The 17,505-nt window shown below is 28.0% G+C and overlaps 1 protein-coding gene across 1 annotated transcript; it reads left to right on the forward strand.

Moving 5' to 3' along the window:
• Positions 1-999: 999 nt before the first annotated feature.
• Phum_PHUM590440 (zinc finger protein c2h2, putative) lies at positions 1,000-15,641 on the forward strand (the record flags this gene model as incomplete). The annotated part of the gene is made up of 6 exons (XM_002432490.1): positions 1,000-1,321; positions 1,409-1,596; positions 1,753-1,861; positions 1,936-2,105; positions 10,410-10,575; positions 15,547-15,641. The coding sequence occupies 6 exons, from the start codon at positions 1,000-1,002 to the stop codon at positions 15,639-15,641; spliced, it is 1,050 nt and encodes a 349-aa protein (XP_002432535.1).
• Between the last annotated feature and the right edge of the window lie 1,864 nt (positions 15,642-17,505).

A 17,505-nucleotide genomic window follows, 5' to 3' on the forward strand; every position in this document is an offset into this window, starting at 1 on the left:
CAGTACGGATGAGGTATTTATGGAGGGTTTATTCTGAAACGGATCAATACGTTTTAATATTTCCAAAAAAAAAGGTTCACGTGACCACATAAGAATTTGTTTTGTTTTGTTTTGTTGACGACGTGTTGTTAACGCACTGCCAACTTGATTAAAATAGGATAAAAAAAATTGTTTTTTTTTTTTTTTTTTTTTTTTGGAATAAACAAAAACAACATGGCGAGATTTGAAATGGTTGTTATATTCGGTATCAAACCGTAACCGTAACTAATTGTAAACAATGGCCCTGTTGGTTTTTTGGAAATTAACAAACCTGCCACGTAAATCGTGCGCATCTATTATCCTCTACTCCTTCTTCTCTTTTTTTCACAATCATCTTTTTATCGATTACGTTTTGATAGCCACCGGGATGAAACGCAACAACAACAACAACAACCGTTTCAACTAAACAAAATAAAAAAAAAATATTTTTAATTTGTTACAAAGAAAAAAAAAACCAATATGGCGTTTGACTGCCTGTTTTTTTTTTAATTGCGTGATTGAGTTCACATTTGTTTCATATCCTTTTAAAATATTATTATTATTATTATTTTACGTCGTCGTCATTACAAAAAAAAAATTATAATAATTACATATGACGTGGATATAGGGAAAAGATTTAGAAAAATGAAGGCGGTCCTGAAAATAAATGCACAAAATTTAAATCCTCCCCGGAGGATAAAAACGAAATAAAAATAAACCGTCTGGATAATTTTTTTAAAAAAAACGCGAGTTACTTGTAGCAATATTGAGAGAGAGAGAGAGAGAGAGAGAGAAAATGGCGTTCGATTTAATAAAAAAAAACTAGGAAAATTTATTATGAAATGTGGGTGGTTAGTCATGTGTAAAACTAATACGCAAATAGTTTATAGTTTAACGCTATAGTTTTGTCGCTATAAAATAATCGTATAAACTTAAAAAAGTCACGTGGTGTCATAGAGAAATATAGAAATTTATAGTTCTATGAAAAATTTTTTTTCTTTTGTTTTCCCATTACAGATCCGACATTGTTTCGGTTTGTACGATGAAATTTCCCGGACCAAAGAACGTCACTGCAATTGGATTAGATTTTTACGTACGTCATCAACTTATTCGGAAGAGGTCAACGTCATAGGTTCAAGGGTCAAAGGGGAACCAATTTTCGAAGTTGTTAAAAATATACCCGCAAATACGGAATTGGTGGTATTTTTTTTCCCAGAGAGACAAGAAGAAGTTTTTTTCATGCCTGCCGTTAATTATTTGAGAAATTCATTGTACAGAAGAACTATGGACACCATACTCGAAGGTTTTATCCACCAAATTTTCCTCTCCAGTTTTTTTCAAAAAAAAAGAAAATTTTTTTAACGGTTAAAATTTTTCCCCCGATTTTCAGACTCGCCATTAGATCTCTCAACATCTCTTTTATCTAGAGTTATGATACCGTCACCAGGTTCGACATCGAGTTCGCCACCGAGTCTCGGTGGAGATGCAGACGAACGTAAATCACCGGTAACGAGTTCGGAAACGTCTTCGAATTCTGGAGATTTACTGGATAATTTAAAACATTCCACTCATTCTCAAGTTTTAAACGAAGCACTCAATTTAAGACATTCGAATCATGACGTTTTTAACGATTTTAATAACGTCATTGACGGTTGGAAATCATCACGTGGTCCTACGACGGGATTCAATCAAATCCCTGTTTTTAGAACGACGGATATCCTATTGAGAAGACAGCAAAAAATTAGAAGTCAAAGAGGTGAAAGGAATTTGCTACCGTGCGAAGTTTGCGGTAAAGCTTTCGATAGACCGAGTTTATTAAAAAGACACATGAGAACGCACACAGGTATGGTGAAAATTTTTATGAAATTTTAAAGAAATTTTTCCATTTTCCTGACGCCATTTTTTTTCCTTTTAAAGGTGAAAAACCTCACGTTTGTATGGTTTGCAACAAAGGTTTTAGTACTTCCAGCAGTCTGAACACTCATCGAAGAATACACAGCGGTGAAAAACCTCATCAGTGTCAAGTTTGCGGAAAAAGATTTACCGCTAGTTCTAATTTATATTACCACAGAATGACTCACATAAAGGTAATTTTTATTTACTATAAAATTATTTTTGCTGTCGTTTATTTTTTGCTTTACAAAAAAAGACATAAAACGCCACGTTAATTAACGTTTTCTTATATAAAACCCCGCGTAAAGCACAAAAAAAATGTTTTAAACAAAGGATAAACCAAAAAAATTTTTTTTTTGTGGGAAACGTCCCGAGGGTATTTGGTTGTTGTTATTGTGGTTGTGGTTGTTGTTGTTGTTTTGTTCAAATTGTGCCTTATTGATTTATTAACTCCGATATTATTTTTTCGTTTGTTTACCCGAAGTAATAAAAAGTAACAAATCGACGACTACCGGTCTCCTTTTTTTTTTTTATTGGTTTGAATAAATGAAATTAGGGCCTCCCAGGGCAAAAAAAAAAAATGTTTTTATTTAAGAGGGGGTGGAGAGGAGAGGGGGGAAAGGGGGGCTCCCATCCCTTTTCGATTCCACAAAAAAGAATTTCGGTTTACCTGAGTTACGTTTTTTTTTTATTATTAAAAACCCAAAGGATTTTTTTTTTAATTAAAGGTAACAACGACGACCCGTTCGGAAAACAAAAAAAAAATTCGTTTAATTAAAACCACGACGATAGTTTGTTTTTTATTTATTCTGCTTACACTTTTTACAAAAAAGATTATTTTTTACATTGAAAAATAAGATTTTTTCAAACTAATTTTCCTATCGTTATTTAGATTTTTAAAAAAATTTTTTTCTTTATATTTTTGGAAAAACGAAAATAATAATAATTTTTCACACACTTCCTACATTCAAAAAAAAAAAATTTGCAAAGTAAATTTCAGGTACGTGATAATAACAAAACATAACCGTGAGAACATAATCAATAAACCTAATCGAATGTTAAAAAAAAAACATAAAAAAAAAAAAAAGATTTCCAGGTGGATTGTCTTTATTAATGCCAATAAATAAACTTTGGTGTCGTTAATTTGCATTTCTATAATTTGTACCTTCTTATATATATAAAACGAGAAAATCAGGTTCGTGGCAGATGTTAAACCTTTTATCTCTCTCTATCTCTCTCTCTTTCTAAAAAGAAAAATTTTTTTTTATTCTTATCAATATAAAAAACAATAAAACGAAAGTTTTTTTTTACTTTTTTTTTCCATCGTATAATTGATTTATAAAAACGATTTGAAAAAAAAATATATTATTATTATTATTATTAAACGTTTCTCCAGTAATTACGTCATTTTTTTTTTTGTTCAGTAACAATTTCAGTATCGCTTTCGTTTTACAAATCAGTCTGGAATAAAATGATAACAATGAAAAAAAAAAACTTTCACCGGTAAAATCGTGTAAATTTTTTCTTTTCTTTTTCATTATCATTATCATTCCAGTGTATGAGAATAATTATAATCATTATTATTATTATTAATTTAATTAATTAAACGTAGGCGGAGGGGGGAGAGAGAAAGAGAGAGAGAGAGAGGATGCGAATCGACTTGTAAATTTTTTTTTCTTACTCGAGTGAATTTTTTTTTTTGAAGGAGAAAATAAAAAAAAATTCCAGAATTGTCCAGAATTATTATGGAAAAATTAAATAATTATCAACGATTTAAAATTAACCCGAAATTAAAATTTTTTTTTTTTCCAGTTCGATAATTTGGAATTCAAAAAATTGTTAGTTTTGAATAATATTTCCTGGAAAAAAAATTGAATCATCGTCATCATCACAAAGATGAGTTCGTCGATTGATTGATTGATTGATTTTTTTTAATTAAACGCGAATCTATTATTATTAATAATTTTTTCTAATTTTTGGATAGAAAAAAAAAACGAGGGCGAAGTTTTTGACCGAATAGAATCGTATATAAAAACGTATGATTATTACGCTGGATCTGGAAGTGGCGGTGGCGTCGACGGCGGGGGGCAGGGGGGGGCGTAAAAAATTTTTATTCTAAGCTAAACAAGTAATTAAAAAATTATACTATATTTCATTTTGGAAATCATCGAGAGAGAGAGAGAGAGAGAGAGAAAAAAAAACCAATTACGCGTAAGAAGAAAAAAGAAAATCAAAATCAAATTTTTTTTAATTTAAAAAAACTAATCTCGCCCGTGTTTACGTTATGACCGCATAACAGCTTTTTAAATTTAATAATTTTTAATAAAAAAGGCTTTTTAAGTTCTATCGCATGGTTGTTATCCTTATCTGATGTGCTACCGATATCTCAACTACTTGTTGTTATTATTATTATTCCCAAAGGCATATCCAGCATCTCCAGCATCTTCAGCAGCTTCTTTTTTTTTTTTTACTCTCATTTTAAATGAATGAAATGATTTTAATTATTTTCTTTTCTTTCTCTTTTTCTTAAAACAAAAACATCTCTTTATTTTTCAGGTGATAAATTAATTAATTAATTGAAATTAATTTAATATCGTCTGCTCCTGTTTTCTCCCCCTTTCCCCTCCCTCCTTCTCTTCCCGTTTTTAAAATTTTTTAAAACGGTAAAAACGAAAAAAAAAGAAAAAATGCTTCGAGTGATTTTCCAGTTCGATTCTTAAAAAAACTTTTTTATTTTTTTTGATAATGGTCGTATTAATAATAATAATGATAAGGATTTGCCAAAAGGTGATTTCCTCCCTCCCTTCTCCTCCCCCGGTTACCGATTAAGGTCGCCATATTGAATGAAAGAACAGATATAAAAAATTTGTGGGACCGTATTTGGAAAATTTCATAGCATCCGGTTGTCGTTCGTAATAACCAAAAAAAAAAAAAAATTATATTAACGATAATAATGATAATAATATCGGATAAAAAGACACAAATATTGATTTTATTATTATTATTATTATTATTTATCGATTAATTATTGATTTTTATTATTATTATTAATATCAAACCAATTATATGCCCACATTAAATTACGCCCGTGAGAATTTTTTGTTTTTATGCGTAGTCGGATTTATTACGCGGCGTGTATGTGACGGTTTTACGCCGTCGCGTTTTTTTTCTCTCTCTCTCTCTCATTTCCTTAAGGGTCGACATGCAAATGCGGAAGGGGTGAAGGTGGAGGGGGTGGGAAAGTCCAACCAGGTCCAAAGTTTTTAATCGTCATCGTCATCATCGTACGGAGATATTTTCGCGGCCGGAATTTTTCTTTTTAATCATCATATTGTAAAAAATGTGCGTTTATACTTTCTTGTACCTTGCCATCTGCTGCGTTTCCTGTTTCGTAATATTATTATTATTATTTACTTCCTTCGTCACGGTTCGCCAACAAACTCACAGACAATAATCTCCCGCGTTTCTTTGTTTCCGAACAACCCTCCGGGAATATTAAGTGGGCTGGGAAACTTCCTTTTTCATTCTTTCTTTCTTAATAAAAAAAAAAAAAGAAACAAACGCGCGTGCGTAGGTACAAACGCAAACAACAACAAACGAATTTCGTGACCTTATGTCTATTTTCTTTTCGAGGTGTTTCCTGTTCATTTCTAGAAAAGGGGAAAGAAAAAAAAATTGTTTTGGTCGAACACTTTTCTCCCCCCAACCCCATCCTAAAATATTTCCCATCATCATCATTATTATTATTATCATCATTATTAAAAAAACCGCAGAAAACATAAGCAAAGACGATGAGGGCGACGACGAAGACGATATGGTCGAAGTGTTTGACATTTGGAAAGGAAAAAAAATAATAATGATAATAAATTAATACCGATCATTCGTTAACCCGACTGGAAAAGAAAATTAAAAGACATTATTATTATTATTAATCGTTGAGGGATGAAAAGAAGGGATGAAGTAAGTAAGGAAGTAAGGAAGGAAATAAATAAAACGAATTCTAATAATCTTTTCACAAAGAAAAAACACACGAGGAAATTTTTTTAAAATAATAATTCCACGATGATAATAATAATAATAATAATAATAATAATAATAATAATGATAATATGTTTTTTTCTCACACATCGGCTAACGAATAAAGTCCAGAAACTGAACAAATTACGATGATAATGATAATGATGATGGCTTAAAAAGTTTTTAGCAAATTATTGTAATTCAATTTTTTTTTTTTTTTGTGGGGGGACATATGGTAAACAGTAAAAAAAAAAAAGTAAACAATAGCAGAAGTGAATTTTAAAAATCCTTGACTTTAACAATAGAATTTTTTTAAAATTACCTGTTAGCCTTTAATTATTATTATTATTATTATTATTATTATTATTATTATTATTATTATTATTATTATTATTTAAAACGAACCGACTTTGTAGGTAGGAAGAATAAATGGAGAAGAGGAAAAATTGATAAACAATTCGATTTGATAACGATTATGATAATGATATTAATTCTTTGTTTAAATGGAAAATGGCGGTTTTTTTCCTTTTTTTTTTTAATTCCACGATAAAAACAATGATCGGGGGAGGGAGGAAGAAGGGGAGAGGAATTTGTTTTGTCTGAACGAAATGAAAAAAAAAAAAAAAATCCTCCAGACCTTTATGAGAAAAAAGAAAAAAATTTATTAAGAGATCATCGAAAGAAAAGAAAATAATAATAATAATGATGATAATGATAATGATAATATGTGAAGAGTTTATGTGTTTGACCATAACGAACTTTATGACTTTTATTATTATTATTATTATTATTATTATTATTATTATTATTATTAACATCTCGCTCTTATTTTAAGAATGATAGATGCTCCGTTGAAAATTTTTTTTTTTTCTTTTTACCCGACATCTAAATTAGTTTTAGTTTACGCGCGCGTAATTTATTATTTTTCTTAGAATTTTTATCCGACGAGTCTGACGATTCTTTCGAAATATTTATTTCGAGAAAAAACGCGCGTTTTTTAAGCGTCAAAACGCCATAAACAAACGAAGAAAAAGAAGAAGAAGATGATGAAAAAACGCGGGCGTATTTACACTGCGAAATAATAATAATGATAATAATTTTTAAATATGAAAAAATCGATGGATCGATCGATTAGATCAAAAGGGCAAAATGGGGAGGGCGGGCAAGGGCGGGAGTGGGAGCGGGGGGGGCGTCAGGGAATTTTTTTTCTCCCGAAAACAAAATAAAGTTTTTAATAATAATAATAATAATAATAATAATAATAATAATAATAATAATAATAATAATAATAATAATAATAATAATAATAATAAATTTAATGAGTTGATATAAATTTAGTAAAAGGGTCCCCTGAACCTGTCGCAAAGCGATCAGAATCGGTTGTTGTTTGTTGTTGTTGTTATGGTTTTTTTTTTTTTTTTAAATATTTGACGTTTTATCATTTTATGTATATATATATGAAATTTTTTTTTTTATCTGATTCCACGTTCTTTTTTTTTTTTTTTAGTGAAATGAGTTTTAAATTTTATTTTATTTTAATTTTCCAATAAGACTCAATTTACTATCTTTCATCGAGTTTTTTTTTTTTTTAAAGAATTTTTTATAATTATTTTTTTCCAAAACTGGAATTATTTATTTTCAAAATGGATGAAGGTTGTCGTTGTTGTTGTTGTTGTTGTGTTTGTTGTTTTTATTTTTAATCGATCGTAAAAATTAATTGCGAACGAATGTGTTGAAAAAATTTGTCGAGCGTGATAATACGGAAGTTAATGTAAGAAACTTGATAATTGGAGAAGATGGGAAGTGGAGGGAAAAGGAGGGGCTGAAGAAAAACAAAAAGAAATTTATTATTATTATTATTAAATTCGTTAGTTACGGTTCGAATATTTTTTTTTTTAGGGTTCGGAATTTACCATCCCCCAATTGATTTAAGAGAGAAATTTACTGGGAAAAAAAAAATTCTGGAAAAAATTTATTAATAATAATAATAATAATAATATTTATTTGTTTTATACGAAAACCGGAAACGGAATAAAATTTTTTAGTATTTTTCGAATTTGGAATGTTGTGTGTTCTTTATTGGTTGTGCGTTCAAAAAATCATAGAAATCGGTTGTAAAAAAAAAAATTTACTGTGGGAACCCTTTTTTTTTATTATCATCATCATTATCATCATTATTATTATTGGTAACGAAAAAGAATTTTTTTTTTACTACCTTGTGATAGTTTTTATTGCGACTATTCGAGAGATAATTGTTCCATATAAAAAAAAAAATAAAAGAAAAAAAGGTAAAGACACGATGAGAGAGAGAGAGAGGGAAATGGGTGAAGAGGGGGAGGTGAGTAGAGGGGGAGTGGGAGGGGAAGGGGGATAAGCGAAAAAAAATAAAAACAAGTTGTTTGTTTAATTGCTAAAATAAAAATTTGTTTTTCCCAGACTTTATTACCTTGTTTCTTTTTTTTTTCTGTTTCTTTTTTTTTTTTTTTGTTTCTCCTCCATGTTGTTGCATTCATTAATTCTTTTTAATTTCCAGCAAATAAAAAAAAAAAAAAAATTTTCCAGGTCTTTTACCTCTCCTTCTTCTTCTTCTTCTCGTCGTTGTTTTAAAAATTTTTTTTTTACCCTTGAAAATTTTCTTATGGAATAATATTTAAAAAAATTATTTATTAATTTTTAATTCGTGTTTGTTATTTACACGAGCACAATTAAAAGACGTGGCACTAACAAACCAAAACATTTATTATTATTATTCGAATTAAATAAGAAACCAAAAAGTTTTTTCGATGCAGGTGCTTTTTATTTTAATTTTAATTTTACACCTTTTTTAAACCTTTTTTTTTATATACATAAATAAAATTTAATTATTTCCACGGTTTAAAACAAAAATAAATAAATAAATAAAACCATTTTTAATATAAAAAAAACCTAAAGAACGTTCTAGAAAGAAAAAGAAAAGAGAAGTAAAAAAATCGTGGCAGGTTTGATATAAAAAAAAAAAATTAAATTTAAAAATTCCAAGGATTTATTTTATTTTACCCCTTTTTTTTAATAGAAAATGCTTTTCAGACGTGTCAATAGAAAAATAATAATAATGACGTGTCGAAGGTTTAATAATAATAACAATAATAATAATCCAAATGTAAATTTTTTTTTGGACAAATGAATAAAAAAACATTCGGGTTATACGACAAGTTAATTTTTTTTTTTTACTTATTTGTGCTTTACATATGTTGTTGTTGTTGTTGTTACCGTCACAGAAATTTCTAGAATTTTTTTTTTTTTTATGACTTTCGACCTTGAATGATTTGATTCCATAAACAAACGTTCTGGAAATTTCTCATCGTTAAAATTTTAAATTTATTTTTATTTTTTTTTTTTAAAAAATCGATTCGATTTTTAATTTTTTTTATAGAAAATCCTTTTAAATTAAATGACGTCCGACAAATATTATGTTGTTGTTCATATCGTTTGTTCGTTTGTTTGTTTGTTGGGTTTAGGACAAAAAAAAAAAACCTTTGCATACGAAAAAAAAAAAAAAAATTCGAAATCGTTATTTAATGGCCGTTACCCGTCAGGTTTTTTTCTCTCTCTCATTCCTTTTTTAATATTATTATCATTATCATTATCATCATCATTATTATCATCATTATTATTATCATCATCTTCATCTATTACTATTTTTAGAAGAGATTTTAAAGCGAAATGATTTACTTTAAAAATCTTCTGCTTTTTTTTGTAAGAGAATTTGTAAAAACTTTCGTTGGAGAAACTGGAGAGAAAAAAGAGAGAGAGAGAGAGAGGAAAAATTAATAAACAAAGATGGAAAAAAATAAAAAGGAATGGAGAATATTTTCATAACTTCATCATCATCATCATCATCATCATTATTAATTTAATCATTCAATCATTGAATAAATAAATAAATAAAAAAAAAAATTTTATGTCAGTTTCGAGTGTCAAATAAAATTATTTGTCGCATTAAATCATTCGGCGGTTGTTTGTTGTTTGTTGTTGTTAAAAAAGCAACACAAAACCAGAAAAAAAAAAAAATTTTTTTATACGACGGTTTTTTAGTCAGGATCGGGTTCAGGTTTTATTATTTTAAACTCAGGTTAAAGTTTAGGATAATATCAATTTAAAAAATATAAATCCAGAGTCCAGCGAAACATGCAATGCAACCATTAGTTTTAGTTTTAGTTTTAGTTTTAGTTTTTTTTTTTTTGGAGAAAAAAAAAAAAATTTCTGACAGGTAATATAAACTTTAAAAACGAAAATTCCGCATCGTTTCGATATAAATCCAAAATTTTTTTTTTTTTTGGAATATTCTAGAAATTTGTACTGGAAAACATCGGTGGTGGTCGTCTTCGTCCTCATCGTCCTCTTCGTCGTCCTCATCGATTATCGTCTTACTCGACGATTAACGTCAAATTTTTTTTTAGTTTTTGATTTCATTCGCGTGTTTGTTTGTTTGTTTGTTCCAGGAAAAACCACACAAATGCACTCTTTGTGCAAAATCATTTCCGACTCCAGGAGATCTCAAATCCCACATGTACGTTCACAACGGTTCTTGGCCTTTTAAATGTCACATTTGTAATAGAGGATTTAGCAAACATACTAATTTAAAAAATCATTTATTCTTACACACCGGTAAGTTTTTTGTTTGTTTGTCTTATTAATAATAATAATAATAATAATAAATCGATTATGCTATCGATATAATAATAATAATTAAATTTATTTTTCTCACGGTTATTAATTTTTATACCGAAAAATAATAATATTAAAACCGTTATTGATAACGGTTGCACATTTATTATCATTATCATTATTATTATTAGCGTAATGATATATTAAAAGTGTAAAAATACAAAATGGCGGACAAGTATTTTATTAATAAAAATAATAATAATAATTCGATGCGAGAGAGAAAAAAAATTAAAAAAATTATATAATAATAAAATCTAATAAATCATAAACGATGCGTTTGTTTGTTTGTTTGCTTGCTTGCGTGCGTGGTTGTGGTTGTGGTTGTACGAACGTTTGTTTTATTAAACAATGTATGATATTAAACAAAGTAAATAAATTTTGAAGAAATTTTTGCATCGTCATATTCGACGTAATCAATTACCGGTCGCGGACATGATTTTATTCCTTTGTTTATTTTTTTAATGGAATCCAATGGGAATATCCGGATTCGGACGACGTCGTCGACGACGACGACGACGACGACGACGCGTGGTTCGTGTTTGTTACTACCTTTTAAAATTTCATGTTTAGAATTATGTTTAGAATTTTTCGAACAAGATCGACGGGACCGTACAACAAACAACAAAACATTTTTTTTTTTGTTTCTGCCATAATAAATCATAAAAAAAAAAAAAAAAAACTTTACATGTGTTATGTATGTGCGTGTAAGATTGAAAACGCGTTTAAAATACTCTCGTGGAAAAAAAAAAAAAAACAAGGAACAAACATTAAACAAACGAAAACAACAACAACAATTTTAATTATGTTTTTTACGTGCTACCATAATTTTTAATTTAACACGAATTAAATAATAATAATAATAATAATAATAATAATAATAATAATAATAATAATAATAATAAACTTAATGTAAACTTTTGACCGACGAGACAAACAAAGAGCAGGGGACTCGTAAAAAACGCACACGCGCACGCACAAAACGCGCATTTTCCTACCCTTTTTCGATACCGAAAAAAAAATCTAAAATTTTTTTTTTCCTTCCCCCTAATTCATAAACAAACAAACAGACAAACAAAGGAAAAAAATTAATAATAATTAAATTTTTTTTATTCTTTTGACCCTTTTTCATCTTTTTTTTCCTCCCTCTTTCCCCCTCGATCGACCCTGAAAATTAATTACCCGATAGGTCAAAATTATAAAAATGTCTCCCCATCTAAACCCTTCCACCCCCCCATCCTCCCTCGTAATTATCATGAATGAATTCGAAGATGAATGAATAAAAATAAAATTCTTATTAAAAAGTTTTTTTTTTTTTTTTTTATTTCTCTCACCACAAAAAAAAAAAAACGCACGTAAAAAGTTTTAAATAATGCATTGTAAGAAGAGAATGAATGATGATGATAATGATGATGATAATAATAATAATTTTAAAAGGTCATAATTAATTTTCAAAAAAGATTTCATCTGAGAGGCTTTCTAATAATTTAATACAATTTTCTCTTTCTCGAAACGGTTTTTGCTCATCTTTTCCAGGCCTTCCACTCATTTCATTTAATTTATTAACTGAGTTTAATAATTAATGGTTAAGTAAAGGAGGCAGAATGAATACAAGAAGCCGGTTGTAGTTGTTGTTGTTGTTGTTGTGGTTGTTGTGAATATTTATTCGTATCACGACATTATCCGCTTGCATTTCGTTTCGTTTTTTTTAATTAATTTTTTTTTATCGAACGTATTTTACCGTTCCCTTAATCCGTTATCATACTAAACAACCGGCTGCGAAACGTTTGTTAACGTTCGCAACAAACGACAACAAAAAATTTTTCCGTTTTTTTTTTTTTTTTTTAATTTCGAATCAAATATTTTTTTATTATAAAAATTTTTTTTTCATTTGATTAAAGTGTTTTTGTTTGTTTGTTTGTTTTTACCGTCAAACGAATTATTAACCGAAACAAAAGAAACCAATGTAACAACCGTACAGGTACGACGACAATAAAAAGTAATAAAAAAAAAATGAACACGAGAAGTAATTAATTAAAATGTTTTCCGGTTAATTTTCCGACACCATCTTCTTACATCTCGAATTTTTATTTAATTAAATATCGTTTTTAAATTTATTCGATTGTTTATTTTGTTTCTGATGATGACAATGATGACGATGATAATGATAATGATATGATAATAATGATAACAATGGTTTTGGTGATTATGATGAAGATGATGAAAAAGAAAAAAGGTTGAATTTTTCCTGTTTTTAACTCAACTTTTGACTTAAATTTAAAAAAAAAATTCGCTCGATGTGTACGTATCATCATCATCATTATCATCATCATCATCATTATCATCATCATTATAATCATCATCGTCATCGTCATTATTATTATTATTAAAAATTAGTAAACCTTTTACGATGACGTTGACACGAAAACCTTTTTAAAACTCAATCATTAAAATGGATTTTCCATATTTTTCTGAATAATTTCTAAAATTTTTCCACGTGATATTTAATAACATCATCATCATCATCATCATCATCATCGTCGGAAAATTTTTCGAACCTTTTTTCTTTCCTTTTAAATTTTTCAATTGAAATTTTTATAAAAAACGATTGGAGTAAATTTTCGGTGGGTCAAAACCATAATAATAATAATAATAATAATAATAATAAAACAAAGAAAATTTTTGTACTGCCCTTAATCGATCCCGAACCTTTTTTTTTTTAATTTTTTGATAAATTACCGGTAATTTTTTTTTTTTTTACCATTCGATAAATTACCCGAAAAAAAAATCCGTTATAATGCATTGTAAATGAAAAAAATAGAAAAAAAAAGAAAGAGAAAGAGAGAGGAAGAGAGAGAGAGAGAGAGAGAGAGAGAGAGAGAGAGAGACCTTTCGAAATAAGATAATCTAAAATTATATTAAAAAAAAAAAAATGCATTGAAACTACTTTTTAATAAAGTAACCAACAACAAACGTAAGGACTCATTTTTTTTTAGACAACTTGAAATTCTACAACTTTTAATACCTTTTTGATCAGGTTCCGATGCAGCTGTCCCCCTCCCCCCCAAAACACAAAGAAAATCACATTTTCAGTCGGGCCCGGGCGAGGAGGAGGACAAACGAAAAAAATTTTTTTTTTATTTACACGTTTCCTTTACGAAAAAAAAATTGACAAGTCAAAATAAAAAACCTGCGGTGATGATGATGATAATAATAATAATAATAATTTTACATTGGAAATTTGTCACGTTTTTTATATAAAATAATGATGATAATAATAATAATAATAATAAATGATGAAAAAAAAAAAACGAAAAAACATTTGCGGCACCTGCTTTTTACTTTTCGGATGGGTTAAAAATTATTATTATTATTATAAAGTCCACATAGTTCGCCATTTCATAAATAATTTCGGATTTGATGATTTTTAACGAAAACGTCGTGGCTTTAGAACAAAAATTTTTTTAGCGTTTTTGAAAAAGGAAAAAATGAAAGAATAAAATAAACTTTTTTTTAATTAAAAAAAAAAAGAAATTAATGTCAGTTACGCCTTTTTTTTAAGCAGGTGCCTTTTTCTTCCTTTTTTTCCTTTCCTTTTTGTTTACAGGTATCGATCGATCGGATTAGCCATAAGCGAAAATGAGAAGAAAACAAAAAAAAAAAATGCGATTAATTATCTTTTTTAAGCTAAAAAAAAAAAAAAAATTAAGGATTTATTTATTATTTTTACTGATAAAAATGATACGAAGGGGAGGAAGAGGGGGTGTAAATAAAATGGTTTTTTTTGAAATTTTCTTCTTCTACCCTCAGCGGGTTCTACCGATTTTTTTGACGGTTAAATTTTTTTTTTTAATATCTTTAAATCGCATCTCTTCGGCAGGTGAACGATAAAAAAAACTTCACCTGTACGGAAAATAATAACATTTATTTACTTATAAAAAGAATACTTTTTACGTCTTTTTTCCCATTAATACATCCGTCTTCTTATAAGAATAATTTTTCTTTTTTCGTCATTTAAAATTAAAATTAAAAATTTTTTTTTTTTTTTTAAATTCACCTGATTTTTATTACAGGAAAAAAAAGGTTATAAAAAAAAAGCCTTTTTCATTACATATTGACACGACAAACGAACCTTTTTTTTAATCGTGTCAATTGACTTTAAAAGAAAAAAAAAAAAAAAAGGAAAATTCACGAAACCTCTTCAAAATTCTTTTACTCTCACTCTCCTTAATTCTTACTCTTTAAATTTTTTCCCGCCAATTTTTTAAATTTAAATTTAAATTTTTTTTAAGCAGAAGAAAACGAATTATTGATTATTATTAACGAATCGCGTCATTTTTTTTTTAAATTAATAAATTGATTAATGTTTTATTTAAAGAACAACAAAAGCCCACCAGCGAACATGAACATAACATAGAAAACATAATTTTTTTTTTTTTTCATTTACATAAATTTAAAAATTATTAATAATAATAATAATAAATTACGTAACATTATTTATTTATTTATTTTACGTACAATACGTGAATAAATAAATAATTAATCACAAAGGGAACACATGTCTCGAAAAAGGATTAAAATAAGAAGAAGAAGAAATTTTTTAAGGGTTACAAACATTAAATTAAAAAAAAAAAAACATAGAAAAGCGTGTTGCACGGGCACGAGTCATCATTATTATTTGTTTTGTTTTTCACCTGTTTGTTTGTTGTTTGTTTCTTTTCCGTACCTTTAATGTTCATAAATAATAACAACAACAACAAAAAACAAAAAAGGTTGTTAAAAAGGAAATGCCATAAGGTTTTCTTAGACGATTAAATTAAAAAAAAAAAAAATTTAACGGTTTTTTTTAAAAATAATAATAATGATGATAATAATGATAATAATATCGATTAATCGATTGTTTTTTGTTTTCAGGTGACAAACCACATTCTTGCGAATTATGTCATAAAAAATTCGCATTGGCTTGTAATTTAAGAGCGCACATGAAAACGCACGAAGGTGAGAAATAAATAAATTTTTTCTCGAATGGTTACCGTAACGCACGGGTACCAACTTAACGTCTCTCGTCTCTTACTAAACCCACCGGTTTTTTTTTCTACATCTATCAATTTTTTTTTTTTTTTCGTATTCCATCGCGCGGTAGGTGAACTTTTCAAATATAATTAAACGAATAAAATTTAAATGATTGTTACATCCGTTCGTTCGAAACTATTTTTAAATCTTATCATTATTATTATTATTATTATTATTATTGATTTTCTCGTTTCTTTTTGTTATTAATTGACGTCACTCAAAAATTATTTGTTATTTCGTATTGATAGAATTTGCAGTTGTAATAGAGTGAGTGAAAAAATATATTCAAAGGTCACCCACCACCACCATCACCATGTTTAACGTCAATCAATTTTTATTACGTGCGTGACGTTAGATTGTTCTGGTTGTTGTTCTGATTGTGGTTGTGGTTGTAGATAGATAGATAATCTTATTAGGTGCGTGAGTGAGTGCGTGAGTGCGTGAACGAATTCGAATTCGATAAATTTAAAACTTTTTTTTTGAAATCCATAAAAAAATTATTTGACGAAATTTTATTATTATTATTTTCGCTGGAAAACTGTATCATGAAGAAAAGTTACACAGAGAGAGAGAGAGAGAGAGAGAGAGAGAGAGAGAGAGAAAGAAGGGAGAGAGAAACAGAGAGAGAGGAACGCGAAAATACAAATTAAATTAAAAATGGGGGGAGCAACATCACTCCAAAATATAAAAAAAAAATTATTTTTACTGCTGTTATTATTATTATTATTTTTCAAACGGGTATCATTATCCGTCGGGTAAAATGGTACCTTTCGATTTTTTGTCATTTTTAGGATTTTTTTTATTTTAAAAATCGTCCATTATGTGGTGGTGGGGGTGGGGGTGGCGACGTCGGTGGTGGTGCTTAATCAAAATTTATTAGTTCACCTTTTACGACCTACCTGTAAGACGTCAAACTCACATCCAGATAAAAAAAAAAAACTTTATTACGTCATCTATCATTTGATAACGTCACAATTTTTTTTTCTCGTTTAAATACCAATTAAAAATTAAGTAATAATAATAATAATAATAATAATAATAATAATAATAATAATAATAATAATAATAATAATAATAATAATTGGTTGTTGTTGGGATGGTTAGTTGAGCGAAAAGACAGATACAAACACTACAGACAGATACAGACGTATCGGTCGAAATTTAAAAAAAAAAAATTTTTAATCTGGTGCCACGTACGAAAAAAAAATTTTTCTCATTCCTATTATTATTATTAAAAAAATAATGGTCGGTTATCGATAACATCATTTAATTTTTCCGGGTTTTAAAAAAAAAAAATTTTTTTTTTCCGTGGAGGAAGACAAAATGGTTTCTAAAGAAGAAAAAGAAGAAGAAGAAAAAATTTTTTGGTGGTAAATTGAGGGTTAATGATTAATATAATGTCGAAGATGCCTCGGGTTGTTAAATGTTGGATGACTGTGATCAACTCGACTACGTGACCGACCGTCTCGCAACAACCTTTTATAAATTAAATGACAAAAAATATAATTCACGTAATTTGTGGTTTTAACGAGTCACATTTTTTTATTTTTTTCTTGCCTTCAGGCGGGGGGGAGGTCTTAAATAAAATAAAGAAAATTTAGCAAATTCCAATAGGTAATAATAATAATAATACGTGTAGTTTCGAATGATTTTATTATAACTTATAAAAAGGGGAGGGGGGAAAGAATAAGTTTAAAGGTCAAAAAAAAATTTTCTCATAGTTTTCTAGAAAAAATCTATACGTACGTCACATACAGGTACGAGCCTTTGGGTAAAATGAATATTTCACGTGTGATTCAT

The sequence above is a fragment of the Pediculus humanus genome, genomic scaffold (genome assembly GCF_000006295.1).
Source record: "Pediculus humanus corporis 1103172108313 genomic scaffold, whole genome shotgun sequence".
Classification (NCBI taxonomy): Eukaryota; Metazoa; Arthropoda; class Insecta; order Psocodea; family Pediculidae; genus Pediculus; species Pediculus humanus.